The sequence below is a fragment of the Malaclemys terrapin genome, chromosome 7 (genome assembly GCF_027887155.1).
Source record: "Malaclemys terrapin pileata isolate rMalTer1 chromosome 7, rMalTer1.hap1, whole genome shotgun sequence".
Taxonomy (NCBI): Eukaryota; Metazoa; Chordata; order Testudines; family Emydidae; genus Malaclemys; species Malaclemys terrapin.
In genome coordinates, this window is record NC_071511.1 from 85351749 (window position 1) to 85374645 (window position 22897).

Consider the following 22897-nt stretch of genomic DNA (forward strand, 5'->3'; position numbering starts at 1 on the left):
TTACAGGAATGAGCTGACATCTGAATTGCACTTTTCTGTAACAGTTTGTGTCCTCCAAAAATTTTGTATCACGTCTTTCTTTGATACCAATAGGACTGCACAATGTGAATGAACTAAAGGGAGAGAGTGACTGGCTGACTTCTCTCTTTCAGTCGCTTTGCTCTGCATGGTTCATACCCTTTCTATGACAGGCTGCCACCAATCTAACAGACAGCCCTATTTCTTTGACGTTTATAGGAATGAACATGTAACTCTCACACCTGTTCAAAACAATGCATAATTCCAGAGTCACATTAGGCCACTGTAAAACGTATGCTGGAGAATTTACAGTCCTTCCAATAAAAATAAAAGGCTTGTATGTACAGATGCCTATGCATTTTCCCAAGAGTTCCCATGTATGGAACTTTTCCGTAGAAACTGAAGATAATTGTTGGACTAGCCTAGATCTCTCTAACTACACAATTATCACTGTGTGTACTGGAAAAACTGCAACTTGCTATGGTCAATAAAATGTATTGGCTTCTGTGCACATAATGAGTGAGGGTCTGATTCTCAGTTGCCACATCCTTGCACTTGGGGCAGGAACAGGGTGGATGGTTAAGGTGTCTTTTAAGCTACCTGTATGTCCTCCATATTGTGGGGATGTTCAGGGCACTGCTCAGTCTCTGGTGTAAGCTAGAGTTAGCCTTGGGGCTGCTCTAAGTTACACTCTGCTTCCCATGGTTCCTTTTCTCTGCCTCCCAAAGTTTAGCTGAAAAGCAGTGCACTCTAGTCATGTCCCCGGCCTGCACTGACATGCCCCCAAAGTTCCCCTATACTGGGGGCTGGGAGCAGGGCTGGCAAAGAGTTGTTAGACCAGTTCTATGTCAGTAGGGACCCCCTGTCTGTCAGTCTCCTTTAAAGTCTCTTTCTGCCGCTAGAGTAGTGTCGAGAGGCCTTGGTGTAATTGGGAATTGGGCCCTGTGTACATCAGCTGGTTAAAGAGAAGGGGGACACCATCTGGCTAAGCGTGGGGAAACAGGCAACAAGTGTAAAGGTCACTTTGAACTATAAAAACTGGTTTGCAAAGAGTGATGACCCTCCCACAGCAGTTGTTCTCTTCCCTCAGCCTGGTGTGGGGAAAATCTGCTTTTCTATAACCTTATGACTCATCCCAACCTTGTGTTTAATTCCCTCCTTCCTCTTTCCACACTGAATGTCACATTGCACACCAGTCAGTCAGGCCAAGAGACAGTTTCTTTTCCACCTCCTTCCTAAATGGGAAATGCTCTAAAACCCCCAAACTCTCCCATAGAAGCAGTTAGCGCTGGCTGGAGGCCTTACCTGGTCATTGCTAGACTTGTTAACATATTGGGCTGTATTTTGTGAAGGTGTAGGACTTTAGTAAAGGAAGTCTGATACTATTTTGGAGGGTTAGCATGCTTCTTTTGAGGTGTGCTTTTGTCCTGTGCTGTTTTTAAATAATGAGCCTTTTTGATTCAGAGTTTCTCTGTGGGTTGTTGGGGTTTTTTGTATTACCAGAAGTGCAAGCTGGGTTGGTGTATAAAGTCTGCAGGCAGGATCCCTGTTCTGACAGATTTCACAAGGCACATCAGAGCTGGGCTCCCCCTTGCAGGTGTTAGCTAGTCCAGGCAAGTCATGTGGAGGAGGGGGGGGGGGTGACACCTGGGTGGGGTCTGGGAGTGGTAGAAAGCTGGGGGCATGGGGATGGCAGATGAGACGGGGAGTCTGTTATCCATTCTGTAAAACTTAAGTGCTTGAAGTTTTCTATATCTAAAATGTCTAGGAATTCAAAGTGTTTAACGGGGTTAGACTCCATCTTTCTGTCTCCTGCAGTCACCTAGGCTCACTCCATGCCACTTGTTTTCTGCCTCTGTCTCATGCTCCCTCTCCTAGCCCCGTCACCAGGTACCTTATACCCCCTTATATTTCCCCCCTTTTCAGTCTTCTGTCCCCTCTCCATGAAGCTCCTCTTCCCTGCCCCCACACCCCATCTGAGACCGAGAAGCATGGCTCCATGTGCCACCCCTTCTATCTCCAGTCCCCAATCTCCCCTCTCGGTGCCTCCATCTCTTTACCCCACCCAGTCGCCTGCCCCTTCTTATTTACACCTCTCTCCATGCCCACCTATGCCTTTCCACCTCTGCCAGCAGCAGGTCAGTGTACTGTAAAGGGTTTTATATTTACAAATGTTCATGTTGTATAACATTCATCTCCTGCATGGAGATAAAAACAGTTCTTGTCATTCCCCCAACTGGACCTCTACTCCAAAGACGCCACTAACAGGCAAAGTAAACATGAGTTTGGAGATGGGAGGACAAAAAGATGTTAAGAAAACTTTCTTGGATTAAATGATGATAGGAATTTTTGAAAGCATGGTAGCTTTAAAACTCCTTTTCTGTCCCCCTCGCCTCAAAAACCTACATAACAAACCTTCCCAGAAAAATTCTATCCTGGGATGAGATGGGGCATGTGAGATTTCAGGGGAATAGGGATTTTTTTTAGAAATTGGGGGAGCAGAGATTGAAACTTGGGTTTATGTGAAGCTAGCTTCCTCCTTCACTATATGATACAGAGACAAGAAAGGGAAAGGAAATTTTTCATTTATATACCAACATGCAGGTCCCTCTCAAGTAACTCTTTTCTCTTTTCTATTCCCAGAAAAGCATCCCTTGCCATATGTGTAAAGTGGTGGTATCAATGCTTGGGAAGATCTTGCAGGACAATCGCACAGATGTAAGTAGCTTGAAGAACTCAGCAACCTTTTTGGCTTTGGGCACTAGATGCCTTTACAACTATAGTGGTGATCCAGAGAGGGGCAAGGAAGGGGAAGAATATCATGAGTGGTTTTTGTTACCCGAGTTTCACAGAGGGAGGAAAAGGAAAGCATCTGTAAGATCTTCTGTCTGGTGTATGATCAGGATGGTCACAAAACCTGAGAATGACTTGGGGGTTGGAAGTAGATTAACCCTATTATTACCTACCTGCTAGTCAGGAATTTCCATGCAGACGTTGGTCAAGAGTGTCACATACGTAAAGGCCCCTTTACATTGTGCTGTCTCTGGCAGTGCAAATGGTTACACTGCAGAGGAAAGGTGCCTAAAAAGGGAATTGGTGTAAGGTGAGAATCATGGGATACAGGGACAGGGTTTGGGCTTCAGCATCTCTAGCAAAGGGTGTCCCTTTCCCTGTCTCTCCCATTGGGAATTTAGAGGTCTTACTTACCCCTGATATGCCACTGACTTGCTGTAAAACACTGTTGTTTGAATGTTTGTGCTTTCTTCCCTTATCCTCTTGGAGCACTCATTTAGCTTTAGGTAGGATGGTGGGTTACCGTGCAGTCTCTGAAGAAGCCACAAAGATCTGGTGGGTGATGTGACAAGGGGATTTTGGAGCAGCTATGTGTCACTCTCCCCTCTTTCCCTTTGATGCAAGTGCCATTCCATCTGGTCAGCAGTCCATCCATATAGTCAGCTTTTTTTAGCCTCCTTTCTTATCTCTAGTTGGAATTTGGGTGTCTATGAAACAAAGAGAACAGATAGTGGATCTCCTGGATTGTATTTTATAAGCTAGAGAGCTTGCTTCATATGAAGCCTTTAAACCTATAGGAATTCTTTCTTATAGTGACAGGTCTTGCAAGAAATCTTCCTCTTACCACAGTGTAGTAGGTGCCAACTCCGGCATCCTTTCATCCCCCAGAAGATCTGGGATTGTCTGTTTTTAAATTTGAGACTGGAGAAATAAACATATTTCATCCATCCATGCTCCAGTTCTGTTGAAAGTCTGTCTTCTCCCAGGGTGGAGCTTAAGAATTTGCCCAGATTTTCCATAGTCTCTCCTAAGAATGTGAAGAACGTACAAAGCTTTTTGCCATTGTGTATGTGAACACAGCCCATAACACGCCCCTCTTCTCTTGTCTCCTAGGAAAGGATCCGTGCTTTCTTGGAGAAGTCATGCCAGTACCTTCCTTTCCAGGACTGGTCAGTCAAGTGCAAGAAGATGGTGGACACTGGCATGATAATGATCGTAGAGCTGAGCAAACAAGTATTGGTAATTGGTTGGGGGAAAAACAATGGTACAGATTTATGGTGTAAAACTACTAGGTTGACTTTCTGCATTTTTTTGTCCCTTTTAGGACAATAATAATAAATAATACGGTAATAGGCTTCTGAGAGAGCATATAAGCAGATTCCAGTCCAATACATTAATTTCTCTAATAAAAAACCAAAAACTTTAGATAGCTGATAAACAAATTCTTCACTTACCTGCTAAGATTTGAATTCAGGATCCTATTTGACCTGCAGCAATTGATGACACCATTAAAACCTAAATTACTTAAGGAATGGAGCCTTAAAAGTGACCTCCAAAGGAAAATAAAACATAGGTTTGCTCCATTTTTGGCTTCTTAAGATGTATACAGAGGTTCTGAAAAGGTTTTTACAAAACAAAATAACTTCTGCTTGTTTTTAACACTAGAAATATCAGGAGTGTCAAGGCCTTCTCTGATTTTGCAGAGTCATGTTGGAGGTCTCAGGAATGTAGATGTAGAACTTTCTTGGACTTTAGCTGGAGGGTAAGAGGGGTGTTGAATTTTCCAAACTTCCTTCTCAAAGTGCTTCTCAGTTAATTAAGTGTTTTAATGACAAGTTTCAGAGTAACAGCCGTGTTAGTACTCCTGTTCTTCTTTAAGTGTTTTAACAGTCTGAAGAAATTCCCCCTCTCAGTTAGTCAGGTTTCATGTCCTCGGTACTTGTGATGTCACTATGTTCTCCAGCTACCATGGAGACTTCCAGGGTAGACAACACCAGCATTTCTAATATTAAAAAAACAAACTTCCCAGGCCTCTTCATACATCATAATGAAACAAAAAGGGGCACAAATGCCTCCTTTCCCTCTTTGCAGGTTTCCTTTATGTGTTAGTGAGGTCACTTACCATTACAGTTGGTCAAAAAGTTTTGTGATGAAAAATGGCCTTTTGTAGGAAATGGACATTTCTGATTCCTTTGACATCTTTAGTTTTTTTTCTCCAGTGAAACAAAAATGTTCATTTACTTTAATTTCAATTTGAAAATTTTATTTTTTTTATTTTCCAGCCTGCCCCGCCACAAAAAGCCCCAAACAAAAACCCCTGAAACAAAAAAAATCAATTTTGTTTAGTTAAAAAAAAGCCACCAGAAAATTTAGTAAAATTTCAGATGAAATCAATTTTTTGGTTAAAAATTTTTCATAGAAAATACTTAACATATTTCTATTAGCCCACTGCAAGAGCAACACAGAGACCAGATGTCCTGACTCAGGGTCTAGTGGTGAAAAGTCTTTAACTTAATTTTCCCTCTGTCTCCAGTGTTTATTTCTGCACAATTTGATGCCTGCACCAGCCTTTTCCCATTGTATGGTGTTTAAAATTTCATTTCTGTTCATCTTTAAAGCACTTAGCTTGGCTGGCTGCATATCTTCTAGTTGTCACTTTTTATACAGAAGAAAGCCAGGGGGCTGTATAGGACTGCACCAGGACTACAATGGAATAATGAAACAGGTTCCGGTGTACACAACTGGGGGGTGAGGATTGCTAGGGGAAAATAAACCTTTCCATTCTGTAAACAATTTCCTTGCTGGGTATCTTAGCAACTGTTGCTTTGTTCACTTAGATTTTTGCTGCTCTGACTAAGTAGCAGGGCGATGGGTGCTGCTTTTTATTTGTATCTATCTCCTCCCCCAAGGTGCAAGGCTAACTTTGATTAGGACTGATCAATGACTTGGCCTTCCTTTGTTCTTTTTAGTCCAACCCTGACGTAGTATGCCGTGCCATCACCTTGTGCAAATCCATGGAGACTCACGAGGACGCTCTGAAGATTCAGAAGCCACTACAGTCCAATGAGATACCTGTAATGGACTTCCCTGAAATGGTGTCTCCCTTCCTTGCTAATGTCCCTCTTCTCCTTTACCCCCAGGACAAAACCCAGCAAGAGACCTTGGTGAGGATGCAATATGGACAGATTAGCTTCCTCAGTTAATCAGCTGCACACAAAGGAAGCATGCTGTGTTCTGTTTCAGTGTCACAGTGCTTCTCAATAACACATACCAACCTGATTACACTTGGGAGCACAAACACATGGCTTTAGAATGCAAGAGAGCAGGACGCCCACTTAGGTTGCCAGTTGCCAGTTGGACTTCAGAAACATATTGGGCCAGTTCCTGAGCTGCTGTACGTTGGCATAGCCTCACTGAAGGCAATGGAGCCACACTGATTGACGCTGGCTGAAATACTGTTCCAATTTTGGTTTAGAATGAACGGCAGCCCTTTGAATTAATGGGGTCTCTTCCCTTCCCTTTGCAGTGGCCAGTGGTAGAGTATGTGACTGTCCACAAACAGACTTTAAAATGCACGTTAGTGGGTATTTAAAAATAAATAAAATCAACAGCTAAGGTGGTGTCAGTAATAGAGAAAATTAGCAACATTGCTGGTCATACAATAATTTGGATTGTTTGAGTAATGTTCTTTTGGGCAGGGATTGTCATTTACTATATGTTTATACAGGGCCTAGCACAATGGTTGGTTTCTACATGCTGCCACCATATCAATGTTAAACAGTAACAATGTACCGATTAGCAAGTAACAAGGGCTAGTTTGATTAGATATGGGACCATTCCTGGCTTATGCTAATGTTTTTTTACTCTTCCTCCTCCACTCCTAGAACTTGTACTCTGCTTTCTGTCTCTGACTCTCTTATTCCCTCCCAGTGTATAATTACACAGTACCTTTTACTAGCTCTTTTGTGTTGCACATGCCTTAATTTTTTATGATTCTATTCACTCAAGTGTTATGATCATTTGTGCTATCTAAAAATGAGAGTATCTAGTCAGGTATAATTCTCAGTGCTCCCACTGGGGTGAGGGGCAATACGCAGACAGCATGTGAAAGGTAAGATTCCACCCTGTGCACAGAATGCTAGATGGAAGTCAGCAGCTTGTTAAAATCAGGAATGTCAGGGCTCAGCTGGCATGCCCTGTATGTGCCCAGGCAAGGCAGCGGTGGAATTTAAATTGGACGGGAGGGAAGCCTGGGAGAAGAGTCTGTGTCTTACCTGAGTCTTCTGAGGGGGCTGTTCCTTGGAGAGAAACATGGGTTGAGCACAGGAGTGGAAGGTAGGATTGCTGAGTTTTAGGGTATGTCTACACTGCCACGTTACAGCGTGGCCACGGCAGCGCTGTGACGTGGGCAGTGTAGTCGCGCTTTCCAGTGTAGCCAGAGCTCTCCCGGTGATAAAAAAAAAAAATAACCACCCCAAGCGAGGGATGGTAGCTTTATTGCTGGGAGCGTGGCTCCTGACGATAAAGCAGTGTTTATATCGGCGCTTTTCATTTGTCGCTTAGAGGGTGTGTTTTTTCACACCTCTGAACGACTAACGTTTTAGCGCTGAAAGTGACAGTGTAGACACAGCCTTAATGCTCTGACATGGCCTCTCTCTGTTTCCTGGGCAAATGACTTAACCTCTCTGCCTTTCATCACTTGTCAAATGGGATAATACCCGCCTCCTTGTAGTGCTGTGAAAATTAGCTATGTTATAAAGAGCGTTGACAACAAAACTGCAGTGAATGCTTCCTCTGTTAGTAGTGAGGATATAGCAGCGCCACTAGTGCATGGCCATGTGTTTTAATTTTTGGCTTTCCCCTTATCTTTCATCAGGAGGGAGGACACTTGTGTGGAGACTGTGTTCAGCTGGTTGCTGACATTCAGGAGAAAGCGAGAACCGGGCCTTTCTTCACTGAGTCCTTAGTTGCTACTGCCAAGCAACTGTGTGAACACTTGGGACCTAACATGGCTGATGGGGTAACAGAATTTTGATTTCACTAAGATAATTGAACTGCCTCCAGTGGTGGCCAGGGTGGTACTGAGCAGCTGTTTGCTTGGTAGAGACCAAAAGTGCTCTGCTCTGGAGTCTTTCTTCCAGAACCGGCTCCAGGGTTTTTGCCGCCCCAAGCGGCGCAAAAAAAAAAAAAAAGCCGCGATCGTGATCTGCGGCGGCAATTCGGTGGGAGGTCCTTTGCTCCGAGCGGGAGTGAGGGACCGTCCGCCAAATTGCCGCCAAATAGCTGGACGTACCGCCCCTCTCTGGAGTGGCCACCCCAAGCACCTGCTTGGCAAGCTGGTACCTGGAGCCGGCCCTGCTTTCTTCACAGTCTGCATCCATTCCCTTCCTGCTCTTCCATGTGGACAGAACATTTGTGGCTTGATTTGTCCTTAATGAAAATGCTGAACAATGTCCTTGATGAAACATCTGTAAGGCCTCTGTCCTCTCCTCCTTCAATTCCTTCCTCCACCCACTTCTGCCGAGACCCCGACAAGAAGTTAACCAATTAACATTAGCTAGGCTGAGGGCGAACTGGGGAGAGACGAAAATGATTGGTTTTAAAGAAATTGTGTATACACTGACGGTGTGTTATCCCTCTCCACCATCCTGCCTGCTTGCTTATGTTCATAGATTGGGGCTCTCTGGGGTAGAGGCTGTGTCTTCATGTGTGAGGACAGTGCCTTGCACAAGATGCTACTGAAATACCTACACTCTCAACAGTATTATTTATTTGTAACATGATACCATTTTATTTACTGAGCCAACTTATCAGATACAAGGCTTTGGGTTCTAAATGGTTAAGGCTGGGATCTTCAGATCTTCAAAGGCATCTGAGGGAGCTAGTGCCCAACTCCTTTGGTCCTTGGTAAGAGGTCAACACTGTCAGAATTGGTCACCTGATTCCCATAGGCTCTGAAAGGTCTTAGTTTCCTCTTCCTTCTCCCTCCCCACTCCTAAAATATCGTCATTAGAATAATAGAATATCAGGGTTGGAAGGGACCTCAGGAGGTCATCTAGTCCAACCCCTTGCTCAAAGCAGGACCACTCCCCAGACAGACTTTTACCCCAGTTCCCTAAATGGCCCCCTCAAGGACTGAACTTACAACTGTGGGTTTAGTAGGCCAATGCTCAAACCACTGAGCTATCCCTCCCCCCTATGTCATTGCTCTACATTGAAAACATCTAAAATGCTGGATACATTTTAGAGGGGAGTGGCAATTAATTCCAGAGCCAGGTGAAGTAATGCTAGGGATTCTTTCAGAAGCTAGGCCCAAAAATGCAACATTACATGCAGAAGTTCGGCACTTCATTTCTGATCCCTCCCCCTGCCCTGTGACTGTGTCTCTTTCACACTGCACACTTCTGATATGGTTTGAAAGGTAACACATAGAATAATTCAAAATACCATTCAAATTCAAAATGCGCCTTGAGGTCATGCTAGCTTCTATGGGAACCATTGTTTTGAATTTTCCCACACACATGTAATCTCCTTCCTAATGTGGCATTAACAGTGATGTGGGCAAGAATGGTTTGTTGGTATTTACTGGGATGTCTGTCTCTCCCACAGTGCAAGAGCTATATTTCTGAATACTCAGAGTTTGCCATCCAGTTTATGATGCACATGGTAAGCTGAATATGATGTTAAATACATCTTCTTTAGATCTTTTCTATTCTTGGTGCTGGTTCTTCATCAGAGCTCGTTCTGGAAAAAGTTACCTTATTACCTTTAAGCCTTCAGAATGAACCTTGAGGAATCCTAAGGCAGTGTGAAAACTACATGGTAAATGTCCTACGGATCCTTTTAGGCCATGCAGGAATGCTTGTGGATTTTGGAAAGAATAACAGCTGAAGTTTTTTATTTAGCAGCCTTTAAAAAAAAAAAAAGTACGGTCTCAATTCTAGGTAGCTCCATCACTCTGGGTGCAGAATGCACCTTCTTGTGTTGTCAGAGTTGCATCTAGTGTGGCTTTTAAATTTCCCACTCTGTAGACTTCATCTCCTATATTTTACACACTTTCAGCTCTCTAGGCAAACAGAGAGTTTTCACATGTACCTGAGTAAGTCCCTCCCAATGGAACAAATGATAAATGGAGCTGCTGTGGCACATCCCCAAAAATACTTCACAGCCTTGGAGGCTTTGAGGCAGCTGAAATCTGACTGTGGGTGGTGTGGGTTGGATTGCAAGTTATGGAGAAAAGAGGAGAAACACGTCATGGCAGTGATGGTGAGGCCCTGCCGTCCGCTACGAGATGAAAATCATTGTTCAAAGTAGCACTTTGCACTTACACAACACTTTTCACCCAAGATCTCAAAGCACTCTAGAAAGGTGTCAGAGGGTCCTGTGGCACCTTTAAGACTAACAGAAGTATTGGGAGCATAAGCTTTTGTGGGTAAGAACCTCACTTCTTCAGATGCAAGTAATGGAAATTTCCAGAGGCAGGTATAAATCAGTATGGAGATAACGAGGTTAGTTCAATCAGGGAGGGTGAGGTGCTCTGCTAGCAGTTGAGGTGTGAACACCAAGGGAGGAGAAACTGCTTCTGTAGTTGGATAGCCATTCACAGTCTTTGTTTAATCCTGATCTGATGGTGTCAAATTTGCAAATGAACTGGAGCTCAGCAGTTTCTCTTTGGAGTCTGGTCCTGAAGTTTTTTTGCTGTAAGATGGCTACCTTTACATCCGCTATTGTGTGGCCAGGGAGGTTGAAGTGTTCTCCTACAGGTTTTTGTATATTGCCATTCCTGATATCTGACTTGTGTCCATTTATCCTCTTGCGTAGTGACTGTCCAGTTTGGCCAACGTACATAGCAGAGGGGCATTGCTGGCACATGATGGCATATATAACATTGGAGTTGACATTTTTTGTTTCACTTTCATGTTTGAAAACTTTGACCGGCTCTCCTCTAGGGTAACCTTTATGGCTAAGAGCAATAATATGGGTAGCGTGAGAGTCTGAATTGAGAATTAAAAATGGGGCCTTTAGGTTCCAGCTTTCCCAGTGCCTTTGTTTATAGCTAGTAATTTCCTGGGAGCCCTTGGGCTTGTTCTGCTCTCACTTACAAAGAGTAAATGAAGAATAACGCCATGGAGCTTAGTGGGGTTACACTGGGGCAAAACAAGGGTGTCTGTCATGGTGCAGCATCAGATCATGTTGCAGGGACATGGTGCTGCTGCTGCAGAATTAATTCTTGAAATGCTTATCCCACTGTGTGACCCAGGGAAAGACAGTGCTTGGCCGTGTAGTCAGAAATTTGGCTACATCTTGGAGGTATTGCTTCTCTCTATGCACCGTCTATGGAGTCTGGGTAACTTGTCTATTATTTAGCTGAGGGTTGCACAAGCTTCTCTATGACAAGGATGTCTTATACTTTGAGGAATAAGGTATTAATCGGGAGGATGCAGCAGGGACTACATAGCTCTGCTGGTGCACTGATGTGGGGGACTGAAAACAGACATTTTGCAAAGCTGCACATAGTACCTAAGAGCTAGCCTTAAATCCAGACTAGCTACAGATCCAGTGTCATCTTGACAGTATATTACAAAGGAAATCTGATCGGACCGCTGGCCTGGTAACCTACCTTCAACCACCATTTCCTCTGAGAGTGTATAAAAACTACAGTTGCCAGGTCTATTGAAACCTTTATTTGGGTTGTCTCCTCCCTCTTTAGGGAATTCTTCATACAGCCGGTATAACGGGATAGAGCTTGTCCTTACTTGATTTGTGTATCTCTCTCCAGCAACCGAAGGATATTTGTGGCAGAGTTGGATTCTGTCCTTCCCTGAAATCTGTGCCCCTCCAGTCTCTGGGACCAGCTAAAGTGATGCATATGTCCAATATGAAGGAGCCTGTGGAGGTAAAATGAGTCTTTAGCGCCCTCTACTGTTTTGCTGAAGAAAGAGCAAGGCTTGCGTATTACCCACATGAGCTGGAGCAGGGGTTCTCGAGCGGGGAGGGGGGGGCGTGACCCCTCAGGAGGTTGCGAGGTTATTATGTGGGGGGGGGGGGGGGGTGTCACGATCTGTCAGCCACCTCCCCAAAAACCTTCTTTAACTCCAGCATTTATAACCAATACAAAAGTTTGAGAAGCACTAAACTGGAGGAAGGATCAAACTCAGGCAATAAATACAGACTTCCATGTGTACTGAACAGCCTGAATCTCTGGTATAAAGTACAGATCTCACTGTTCTGGGGTTAGACTGCGAAACAGCTTCTCTTTGTAGAGGTGGTATGAAATGCAATACAGAACTAGGGCCTGGTCAGGATTAGAACTGATCAAAACTTTCAAATTTTACAAATTTTGATCTTTGATTTGTTTTGCCAAAATGCTTTCTCTTAACCCCCCTCCCCCCCACATCCTTCCCCAGCTCTAGTCAGGACATCATTTTCAGCTGCTTCAAATGTTGTCTGTGATATACAATTCTACACCATCATCAGAGGAACTAGCCCTTAGTGAGGGCTAATCTCTGGTAAAATTGAAATTTAGTCTGAGTTTGCAGTTGTCCGAACCCCAGAAGCACCTTTTTGTAAATGTACAGTGTTCATATGCACATAACTCAGTCAGATCAGCTTATATTTTAGAATCATAGAAAAGTAGGGCTGGAAGGAACCTTGAGAAGTCATCTGGCCCAGCTCCCTGCACTGAGGCAGGGCCAAGTAACTTAAAACATCCCTGACATCCCAATGACGGAGATTCCAGAACCTCCCTTGGAAGACTCTTCCTGTACTTAACTATCCTTATAGCTAGAAAGTTTTCCCTAATATCTAACCTAAATCTCCCTTGCTGCAGATTAAGCCCATTACTTCTTGTTCTACCCTCAGTGGACATGGAGAACAATTGATCACAGTCCTCTTGTAACAGCCATAATTGAAGACTGTTATCACGTCTCCTGAGCCTTCTCATCTCTAGATTAAACGTACCCAGTTTTTTTAACCTTTCCTCATAGAACAGGTTTTCTAAAGCTTTTATCATTTTTGTTGCTCTCCTCTGGACTCTGACCTATTTGTCCCCATCTTTCCTAAACTGTGGTGTCCAAAACTGGACACGGTACTCCCCCTGAGACCTCACTAGTGCTGAGCAGGGTGGGACAATTACCTCCCATGTCTTACAGATGACACTCCTGTTAACACACCCCAGTGTGCTATTAGCCTTTTTCACAACTGCATCACGTTGTTGAATCATATTCAGTTTGTGATCAACTGTCACCCCCAGATCCGTTTCAGCTGTATCACCTACCCAGTTGTTCCCCATTTTGTAGTTGTACATTTGATTTTTCCCTCCTAGGTGTAGTACTTTACACTTGTCTGTATTGAATGTCATCCTGTTGATGCAAGACCAATTCTCCAATTTATCATTTGAGAGATTTCAGTGCAAAAGCAGTGTCTTTCAGATCTCTGGGGAACACACCATACAGAATTTAATAGGGATGAAAGCAATAGGGTTCTCTAGAAATGACGGTATCCCCCACCCCATATGATCATTGTTTTACATGAACGTTCTGTTGTGCTGTAATAAGCAGGAAAACCTGGGACCAGAAAATAAAGCTCCCCTGTGCGGTATGTGTGAGATTGCGGTAAAGGCAGCAGAGAGCCTGCTGAACAACAACATGACAGAGGTATGTGGCCTTTTGTTCGGTGATGCAGAGCTTGCATAGGCTATTTACGAGTGCAGCTCCCAGCTTGGAACATGTCCTGCTGCTGCTATGGGGGTGCAAATAGGGTGATCAGACAGCAAATGTGAAAAATTGGGATGGGGGTGGGGGTAATAGGAGCCTATATAAGAAAAAGACCCAAATCAGGACTGTCCCTATAAAATCGGGATATCTGGTCATCCTAGGTGCAAGAAAGTTGGTATGTAGCCCTGGCAATAGCCCTAATAGTGCCCTGTATTCTCATTTCCGTTGTTTAGGGGTTGTTAGGGGGAGAGGGAATTCTGTAAATGGCTAAATGCTGCTTGCAAGCTCCTCCCAAGGCTTGGTGAGGGACAGGCCTTGGCTTAGACACTTTTTAGGGTTAGTGGGTGAATCAACACAGTAAAACATTTGTCTGCAGCAGAGGGAAGAATAGCACAGAAGATTGAGATCTATCTGCCCCCTACTGAGGTACTATCGAGGATAGATTGCATAGATTTATTCTCTCTTCTCCTGACACCTGCTGCTTTTGTTTTCCAGGAGCAAATAGTCCATGACATGGAGAAGGTCTGCTACATGCTACCTCATGGTGTCTTAGGGCAGTGTAAGGACTTTGTGGACTCCTATGGCAAGGCTGTCGTTGTCATGTTGTTGGAAGCCACTAATCCCGAAGTTGTATGCATCATGCTGAAATGCTGCCCCAAGAGTAGCCCTTCACACACCGGTAAGCACTGGGTGACCAGTATCCTGTCCAAAGCATGCGTGTTTACTTGTGAAGAGTCCAGTCTATGAGTATATATGGCACTAGTGCAGTATTCACCTGAGGCCTCTTGCTGGGGTTGGAGGAAAGGAGCCTTTCACTGGTTCCTAGGTCTGGGACTCGAGCACACTAAGCTACTGAGAACTCTCACTAGAAAGCTGGATATCTAACATTCCAATGTTCTGTGTGTCTGCTAGAGAGAAGTGCTCTGGAGCCGTTACCGGTAAATGCTGGCGAGTTCTGCACCGTGTGTCAGATTGTTGTAACTTATATTGACAATGAGCTGGAGGAGAACGAGACACAGGCTGAAATTGGGACTCTGCTTGTGAAAGGCTGTCATTTACTGCCAAAACCCTTGACAGACAAGGTAACTGCAAGTAGTTATTGTGGGGATGGAAGATCTGATGTCCCCTACCCAGCTGGCTAAAACATATGTCCTGTGTCCCAGTGGCTCTCAACCTTTCCAGACTACTGTACCCCTTTCAGGAGTCTGATTTGTCTTGCGTATCCCCAAGTTTCACCTTGCTTAAAAACTACCTGCTTACAAAATCAGGCATAAAAATATAAAAGTGTCACAGCACACTATGACTGAAAAATTCCTGACTTTCTCATTTTTGCCATATAATTATAAATCAATTGGAATATAAATATTGTACTTACATTTCAGTGCATAGAACATAGAGCAGTATAAACAAGTCATTGTCTGTATGTGCTTTTTATGTAGCCTATTGTAAACTAGGCAAATATCTAGATGAGTTGGTGTGTCCCCTGGAAGACCTTTGCGTTAATCTCAGGGTACTTGTACTGCTGGTTGAGAACCACTGTTGTGCCCCATCCACAGTGCCTGTCACCTATCTGCTGCTTCCCCCCACCCTTAATGCTTTACACCTATATATTTTAGATTTTCATTTCTAAAATCCAAATGGGAACAAATTCATTTGCACTGAGGCTGGACATTACTGTCTGAGTCTTTGCAGTGGCTTCTGTGCTTGAAATGGCTGATTGCCTCCATCTCCAGCAGGTGAATCATGAGAATCATGGAAAGGTTCATGGGCTGGTGACTCTGCTTTGAAACTGGTCACAGTGCAGCTGAGACTCTGGAATGTGTATTAGTTCTAAGTCCCTGCTGGGATTTCTCTCCTCTTACTCAGCACCAAATAAAATAGCCTTTCTTTTTGTTCAAAATAAACTGCATGTGCACAGAGCAAGTTGATCTCTGGCAGATCAGACGGCGGCACCTGTCCCTGGATATGTGGCAGGCTGCCTCCCAATCAGAATCAGAGTGTAATACAAAATGGACAAAGGTATAAAGCCACCTAGTCCAGCCTCACAGTAGAACTGTTCTAGAGATAGACGCCTCATGTGCTAACTCAGGTGTATGTCGTCATGTCCTGGAAATGTATCGTATACTGTCCTTTATTGGCACTGTGCCATATCTGAGCTGTTCAGTCATTTGCAAGAACAGTCAGAGGGACGTGTGGTGGAGTTTCAAGCCCTTCTCTTGAGGGTTAAAGGAGTTGGCGCCTTCCCATCCTGAGCTGTCAGCAGTCTAAAAATCCACATTTATGTAGCAATATGAGTTTGCGGATCCTTTTGCTGTCTGCTGTCTGGGTAAAACCTGTCATGGCTGCAGCTTTGGTGCTGCAGTGTTACCTCTGGGGGGAAAAGTCATACCAGAACTACAGACTAGCTGCCTAAGAGCATTTGGCTGCCTCAGTACTTTGGCACTGCTGTTGAGAGTAACTGACACATTCATAGCATGTGAGTGCAGGGCAGAGCCACCGTTTGGCCAGCTCCTGCACAGGAGTGCAAGTCTTTGTGTTTCAGCATAAGGTCATAGGAGCTTCCTCCCCTTCTCCTACCTGCCTCACTGCATACAGAGTGTGTGGTGGGGAAGGAGGGAAAGTGATAGCTCGTATATTTCTTGGGCAATCTTCCTGATCTGTAGTAATGCACTGCACATTTCTAAAGTACTGAACTACTCTCCCCAAGCACCACCTCTTCCCCAATCTCAATGGAAACGTGTTCATCTATAAAGCACAAGACAGTCTGGGGTTCCCCTGTTTGAATCAGGTACTTTGTCTTCGTCTTGTGATGGTCTAGCAGAGCATTCAGTCTCATGTCATCTCTTCTTGTTACAGTGTGATGAGATTGTGCTGCAGTATGAACCAGACGCCCTACGACTCCTGGTACAGATAATGGATCCTTCTTTTGTGTGCACTGTAAGTAGTTCTGCTGGCATATGCGATGGTGGAAGTATACTATCAGTTTAGCTGTCCAATTGCATGGTCTCACGAAAGCTGTTCATAGACTATTGGGTTTTTGGCCAGGAAAGAAGAAATAGATTTGCAGAATTTACCTTTTTGCAAAGATTAAACATGCAAATCGTTATTCTCCTCCCTGCCCTGTGATTCAAATGCAGGAAACGTAACTTTCGTGTAATGCAGTGTGAGGTGCATGTCCCTGCTTCAAATGGGATCTTCAATATTAGATCCACAAATCTGCAGCCAGCATTGAAGCTGAAATTGTCTAGAGTCTGAAATTTGGTGTCCTCTCAAGGGACTTCTCACAAGTCTGTTCATTCAGCTACAGACCCAACTGTCCATAGCAGTCTAGCACTGTGGTGTTGGAAACTCCCAGCACTGCCTCTGCTTTGTCTACACACTCCAACTCCCACTGGAAATAGGCATTGCTGTGCAGGAGGCACTGAATCATGGGGGTGGGCGGGGAGGGAGAAGTGAGATCACTGATGTCCATGGTAATCAGGAAGACATAACTGCACCTTTTGTTCTCTCTCTTCTTTCACTGCACAGAAAATAGGAGCTTGTGTATCATCCAAAGAGGATCTCATGGGTGAAGATCCATGTGTGTGGGGCCCAAGCTACTGGTGTAAGAACATGGAGACTGCAGCTCAGTGCAATGTAAGTCACCAAAGATTCCCCCAGAGGGGAGAGTCTGAGATGCCATTAAATTAATGGGCAACAAACTAAAGTGCTTTACAAATATTGAACCTGATTCTCCTTTCGCTTACACTGGCCTAAATGAGGAGTAACTCCATTGAATGAAGTGAATTATCATCATTGTAAATGAGAGGAGAATCAGGCCACCTTTGTGAGAAAGAACTACAAATGCCTGGCTGCCGGTTGTTGGGAAAGGGAGGTTTACCTGGTGGGAATGGAGGCTTGTCAGCTCTTGCTTACCTCTCAGGTCCTTTCAGAAGAAGTGTAAATGTGCCACTGCTAGAACACTTACAATTACGCTGGCCAAAGGATTAGATGTTCTCCTGGAGTGACCATCCTGTGCTGGCAGTGAGATTGACCTAATGGGACACTTCTGCCTCTAAAACCTGAGGCTTCACTGTTAACAATTCACTGGTGCAATTTCGAAGAGCTGACTCTGAGCTGAGAGGCTTAAAAGCTGTAACCGGCCCACTCGAATGCTTTTTAACCCCTTGGAGGCCAGGAAACTGAGATTATTTTGGAGAAATCCACACATGCTAATCTTATTTTATCAGAGGAGTTAGATTAGAGTTTTGACAATGGGACTAAAAATACATCCTAAAGGAATGAGATCAGCTGGGAAGAAGGTTGGTCACATCCCTAGATGAAATAGAAGGAGCTAGATTAGCCCATGTCTGGCTTGGCCATTTCCTCTAGAACTTGAACTCTTACCTGTCTAAAGGACAGTCCACAGTATAAAGCATCTTCATGACCTGTGCCAATTGTCTGGCTCTGCCCAGGAAAAAGCAAGGGTGGAGGTTTTATGGAGAGCAAAGTTTTGCCCTGCCCTAACCAGGGTTGGGAGTACTGGATGAGGTAGCATGACAAGTTAATGCTGCAGCTCCATGAGCCTCCCTTCTTCACTAGCTAGATAGAAAGTCTCTCAGTTACTGAATACTTGTATGGTCAAGTCTCTACTCTTTTTTCCCATGCTCCTCCCTCATACTGGATGACTGTTTCAGTCACAGAATGGTTGCTGGTGCATACAGATGCCTATATAAGCTGCAAATTTAATATTAGTTTGCCCTTAAAGCCTGAATGGTGCTGGTGCTCCAAGCTGTTTGTGCAAATTGACGCTGTCTATGTTATAATATGACAATACAGGCCTCTCTTTCACACCTCTCTTCCTCTTTCTCCTAGGCTGTTGAGCACTGCACACGTCATATATGGTACTAGAAGAAACCTTTCCAGCTGAAAATGTTTGCCATGGTTTTGATTAAGCATCCTGGATTTGTTTGGGTGGGGACGGGTGAGAGGTCCAGGTCGGTTCAAGGACTGTCTCTCTCCTCTCCCTTCTGAAGGTCCTGTGCCTTCAGGTTTGTTCCGAGTGCTGCTGCCATTTAGGGAACTCCTCTGCAATGCTGACTCAACAAAAGCCTTAAAACTCTACCGTTCTTTGTGCATTTGGAGCAGAGGAGTTGTTGGGTGGGGAGTGGTGTAGCGTGGGGTTTGTTCTATTGTGAATTAACGGCCTTGTGTCTAATTGTAAAATAAATAAATCAGAATAGGCTTACTAAACTGAAATTCCATGGTTGGTTGGTTTTGACTTTCCTGCAGTGTTCTTGAGCACTCTGCCCTTACTTGGGGCAAGACAATAAAGGCTCAGATTTTTAAAGCAGTCTGAGAGATTTAGGGATTGCAAGTGAATGTGACCTGGGTGCCTCAGTCCCTTGGGTTTATTTAAGCATCCCACCCTAAATTTTACTGACTTGTAAGTGAAGAGTAAAACTGCCTTTTTGAAATGTTTCTTGTATAATCCAGAGAAGGAAGGCTTGGGGTTTGACTCTACTTGCAACTGGAAATAAGTTTTTTAAGAGCCAGATCCTCATCTGGTGTAAATCGGGATAGCTCAACTGAAGTCAGTGGAGTGATGTTGATTTTTACCAGCTGACGATCTGGTCCTAAGTCCCTCGTCATCTTGGCAAAGAAAAGGGCAATCTAAAAGCACAGCTTGTGTGGCAAGAGCTGCAGGAGCTGTCTCAATGTGGACATGTTCCTGTTTTGTTGGGGGTGCTTTTGGGTAGACATCTTAGGAAACTAACTTGATTAAATTTAACTGTAATTCTTACCTTTCCATTACTTTCTCCAATGGTACAGCCTCGATATTGGGTTTTTTTAAGTTGAATGAGATACAAAACCATGATATATAGCTTTTCTGTTGGAATTAGTGCAGGATCTGAAAGTACTTCGTGTTCAAAAAGCATAGAAAGATACAAAGCAGCTGCAGTTTTTCACTCCATGTGATGAAAGTTTGTAGTGGCTACCAAAGCATCTGCCTTATATGGGGTTTTTCCCTGTGCATCAGTGGGGAGAACATGCAGCTCTCCTTAGCTGTAGCATCTTTCCCCTAGCATTACTGGCTGCATGACATTTACCCTGATAGCGCAGCCGCATGTCTATTAAACTAGATCCAAGCCCCAATCCTGGTCTCACTGAAGTCAGTGAGTTTTTAAAATGTTCCTCCTCCTTGTCAGGAATGATTGGCATAAAAAACTTGGGCAAGGATGCTCCTTCAAGTCATTCAGATTCTATTATGGCAAGCTCGGTATAAACTTGTGAGAGGAGCCATTTTAACTCAGCAGGCAGAATTCCTGATCTTCCCTTCTGCCCGGCTATAGATGTGAGGGGAAAACATGCAGCTGCTTTCAATAGAACATGGTCTTAATGGTGCACGAAAGTTTCTGTAATTAAAAATAAAGACTTCCTGTAAACCTGACATCTTTGTGCTCTTTCCCTTTGTACATAGTCTTGAAGTCTCTCACTGGCTTTCATGTGTGGGTGATCCATCCATTACACACCCTTCTGCTGCAAGTCCTCATTATCATCTGAATTTAGATAAAAGTCAAACCATCCCATAAACTCCCAGAGGCTGAATGTGTTATACAGGTGGCTTGAACATGAAGGGTGTGTTTTCTACTGCTTGGCAGCAAATCTGCATGAACATAGGGTAGCACTGACCCCGGAGTGTTGCTCAAAAAAGTGTAGACTGTTGAATACATACAGTTGGCCAACAATCCAGTAAAGAAACTTTTCTAATTTATTTAGAGATCAAAACTAACTTTAACTTAACATGGTACCAGTACTTTCAAGTCAGGCATTGTTTCTCAACTTTCTAGAAAAACTGGTTTCGTACCAAAAGCTAACTTGAAAAAAAAGCTGGGGGTGTGTGGGAAGGGGGTGGGGGTGCAGGCTCTGGGAGGGGCTCGGGGATTGTGGCGCTTACCTGGGGATCCAAGGCGGAGCAGGCCAGGGGGCCTCCGCATGCTGCTGCCCACAGGCACCGCTCCCGCAGCTTCCTATTGCCTGCAGGGGCCCTTGGGGTGGGGGCAGCGCGTGGAGGCACAGCCCCGCCCTGGGGCCGCAGGGAGGGGCTGGCAGCCAGTGGAGCGAGCGCACAGGAAGCCACTCAGCTCCACTGCGCTGCCGGTGGTGGGCAGGGCCCCCGGGCAACACACAGGCTGGGGGAGCGCCCGGAGACCGCAGCGGGGCCAAGGGAGAGACCCGGCCCCAAAATTGCTTGAGCCCCGCGGGCCACATTGGAGACGATGAGACGTAGTCCAACTAGGGAGCCCTGCCTCCAGAAGAGCCTAGGAGCATGGAGAACCACCACACCAGCCTTTCCAAATCAAACGAGTTTGCTTTTCAGCCTTAATATTTCTGATTTGAATTTTTGCTGAAAATTGACCTTGTTTGGGTGAGAGGGACACCCCATTTTTTTTGACAAGTTCTATTTATAATATAAATGACTTCAGGGTCTTGGAGTCTGTAACTGGGCTCAGCTGTGGTTCACACGTCCATCCACATGGCCGAGTTCTTCACCTTGGCACCCATGCCAGAAGTGTTGATTCAACTGGATAATAACAGGACATACCATATGTACCCATCATACATGTCACAAAGAAGACTCATATATGTGCTTCCTGTGTATCAGGGAGTCAAGAGGTTAGAGAAGGCGGCTCATTAGACTTAACCAGAACAGTGGCTATGCCTTCCAGAGCTCACCTTAAACATGTCATAAGTGGCTTTAGCCAGGACTAACCACTCAAATCACACTTTATGGAACAATTTTATTCCAATGCTTAACACAGTATTTTCAGCTTCTCACACTCAGCCCTCTGAATGTCTTTGACACCCCCCCCCATCTCTTTTACTGTCTAATGCCCTTCTCTGCTTGACCCATGAGGTGTCTGCAGTGTTCATACCCAGCCTTCAGGAGAACATAACTCGTGTTTCAATATTACAGTGTCCATTTTTAAAAGGGCTGTAAGAATTAATAAATGTGTCTCAGCTCTACAGTGACCACTGAGATTGGAGGCATGTGCATGCTCATGTCATGCAGGAGTGGCCAGTGCACCCCTGGAAAGTTGAATCACATTTGAAGATGGGACTGTTATCCTTGCTGACACTCCCAAAGGAGTTCAGCCAGCTGAAGTCCCTGACCTGGAGACAGAGAGATGTGGGTGTCGGGACTGTAAGATCCTCATCAAGTAACGAGCAGCGTAGACGACAAGTCTCTTTTTCTGCATTTTCTCCGGGAGAGGAGGAAATGGATGGCGTGGCAAGTTCATATGCTAGCCTTGGTTTACTTTGCTGGTCAAGTAGGAGGGGGCAGTTGGGTTGCCTCAGAGCTTTGATATCTAGATGATCAGCAGCCTTGCCATTGTGTGGGGAGCATTGCTGAAGACATCGCTGATGACGCTGGTTCTCTTCCCCAGGTGCTGGCTGAAGCTATTTATAATGCTGCACTCTGAGCCATTAGTGCCAACAGTGAAAGCGCATGTGACCATTTGTAAAGGGCCAGGCAAGGTGTGTCGGGCATTACAATGCCACCCCCAGAAGGCAGGCTACACATTACGTAGCACTACAACGAGCTATGGCTCAGCTCCTCCCAATGAGGCAGAGAGTGAAAGATCAAGCTCAGTTGCTCAAACTACACCTCTACACCGACATAACGCAACCCAATATAACATGAATTCGGAAATAATGCGGTAAAGCAGTGCTCCGGGAGGGAGGCTGCGCACTCAGGCAGATCAAAGCAAGTTTGATATAACGCGGTTTCACCTATAACGCGGTAAGATTTTTTTGGCTCCCGAGGACAGCATTATATTGAGGTAGAGGTGTAGTTGCTATTGGGAGTGACACTTAGGCACCAGCAGCACCTGAGGTAAACAAAGGTTCTGAGGCTAAATGTAATAAGAAAAGCCCAAAAGGCATTTGAAGAACAGCTAGCCAAAAACTCAAAAGGTAATAACAAAATGTTTTTTAAGTACATCAGAAGCAGGAAGCCTGCTAAACAACCAGTGGGGCCCCTTGACGATCGAGATACAAAAGGAGCGCTTAAAGACGATAAAGTCATTGCGGAATAACTAAATTAATTCTTTGCTTCAGTCTTTACAGCTGAGGATGTTAGGGAGATTCCCAAATCTGAGCCGTCCTTTCTAGGTGACAAATCTGAGGAATTGTTACAAATTGAAGTGTCAATAGAGGAGGTTTTGGAATTAATTGATAAACTTAACAGTAACAAGTCACCGGGCCCAGATGGCATTCACCCAAGAGTTCTGAAAGAACTCAAATGTGAAATTGCGGAACTGTTAACTATGGTTTGTAACCTGTCCTTTAAATCAGCTTCTGTACCCATTGACCGGAAGATAGCTAAT

The 22897-nt window shown here is 44.6% G+C and overlaps 1 protein-coding gene across 2 annotated transcripts in view; it reads left to right on the plus strand.

Moving 5' to 3' along the window:
* LOC128841350 (prosaposin-like) overlaps positions 1–19956 on the plus strand; it is a 43763-nt gene extending 23807 nt beyond the window's left edge. Inside the window, exons 3-14 of one of the 2 annotated variants that reach the window (XM_054036358.1) lie at positions 2662–2736; positions 3925–4050; positions 5781–5975; positions 7688–7831; positions 9421–9477; positions 11591–11707; positions 13368–13466; positions 14022–14205; positions 14439–14608; positions 16383–16463; positions 17055–17162; positions 18381–19956. In XM_054036358.1, the coding sequence (XP_053892333.1) occupies positions 2662–2736; positions 3925–4050; positions 5781–5975; positions 7688–7831; positions 9421–9477; positions 11591–11707; positions 13368–13466; positions 14022–14205; positions 14439–14608; positions 16383–16463; positions 17055–17162; positions 18381–18416 (1392 nt within the window). In that variant the 3' untranslated portion in view covers positions 18417–19956. The remainder of the gene's footprint in view (positions 1–2661; positions 2737–3924; positions 4051–5780; positions 5976–7687; positions 7832–9420; positions 9478–11590; positions 11708–13367; positions 13467–14021; positions 14206–14438; positions 14609–16382; positions 16464–17054; positions 17163–18380) is intronic. The other variant, XM_054036359.1, reaches the window with a different exon arrangement.
* Positions 19957–22897: the final 2941 nt, after the last annotated feature.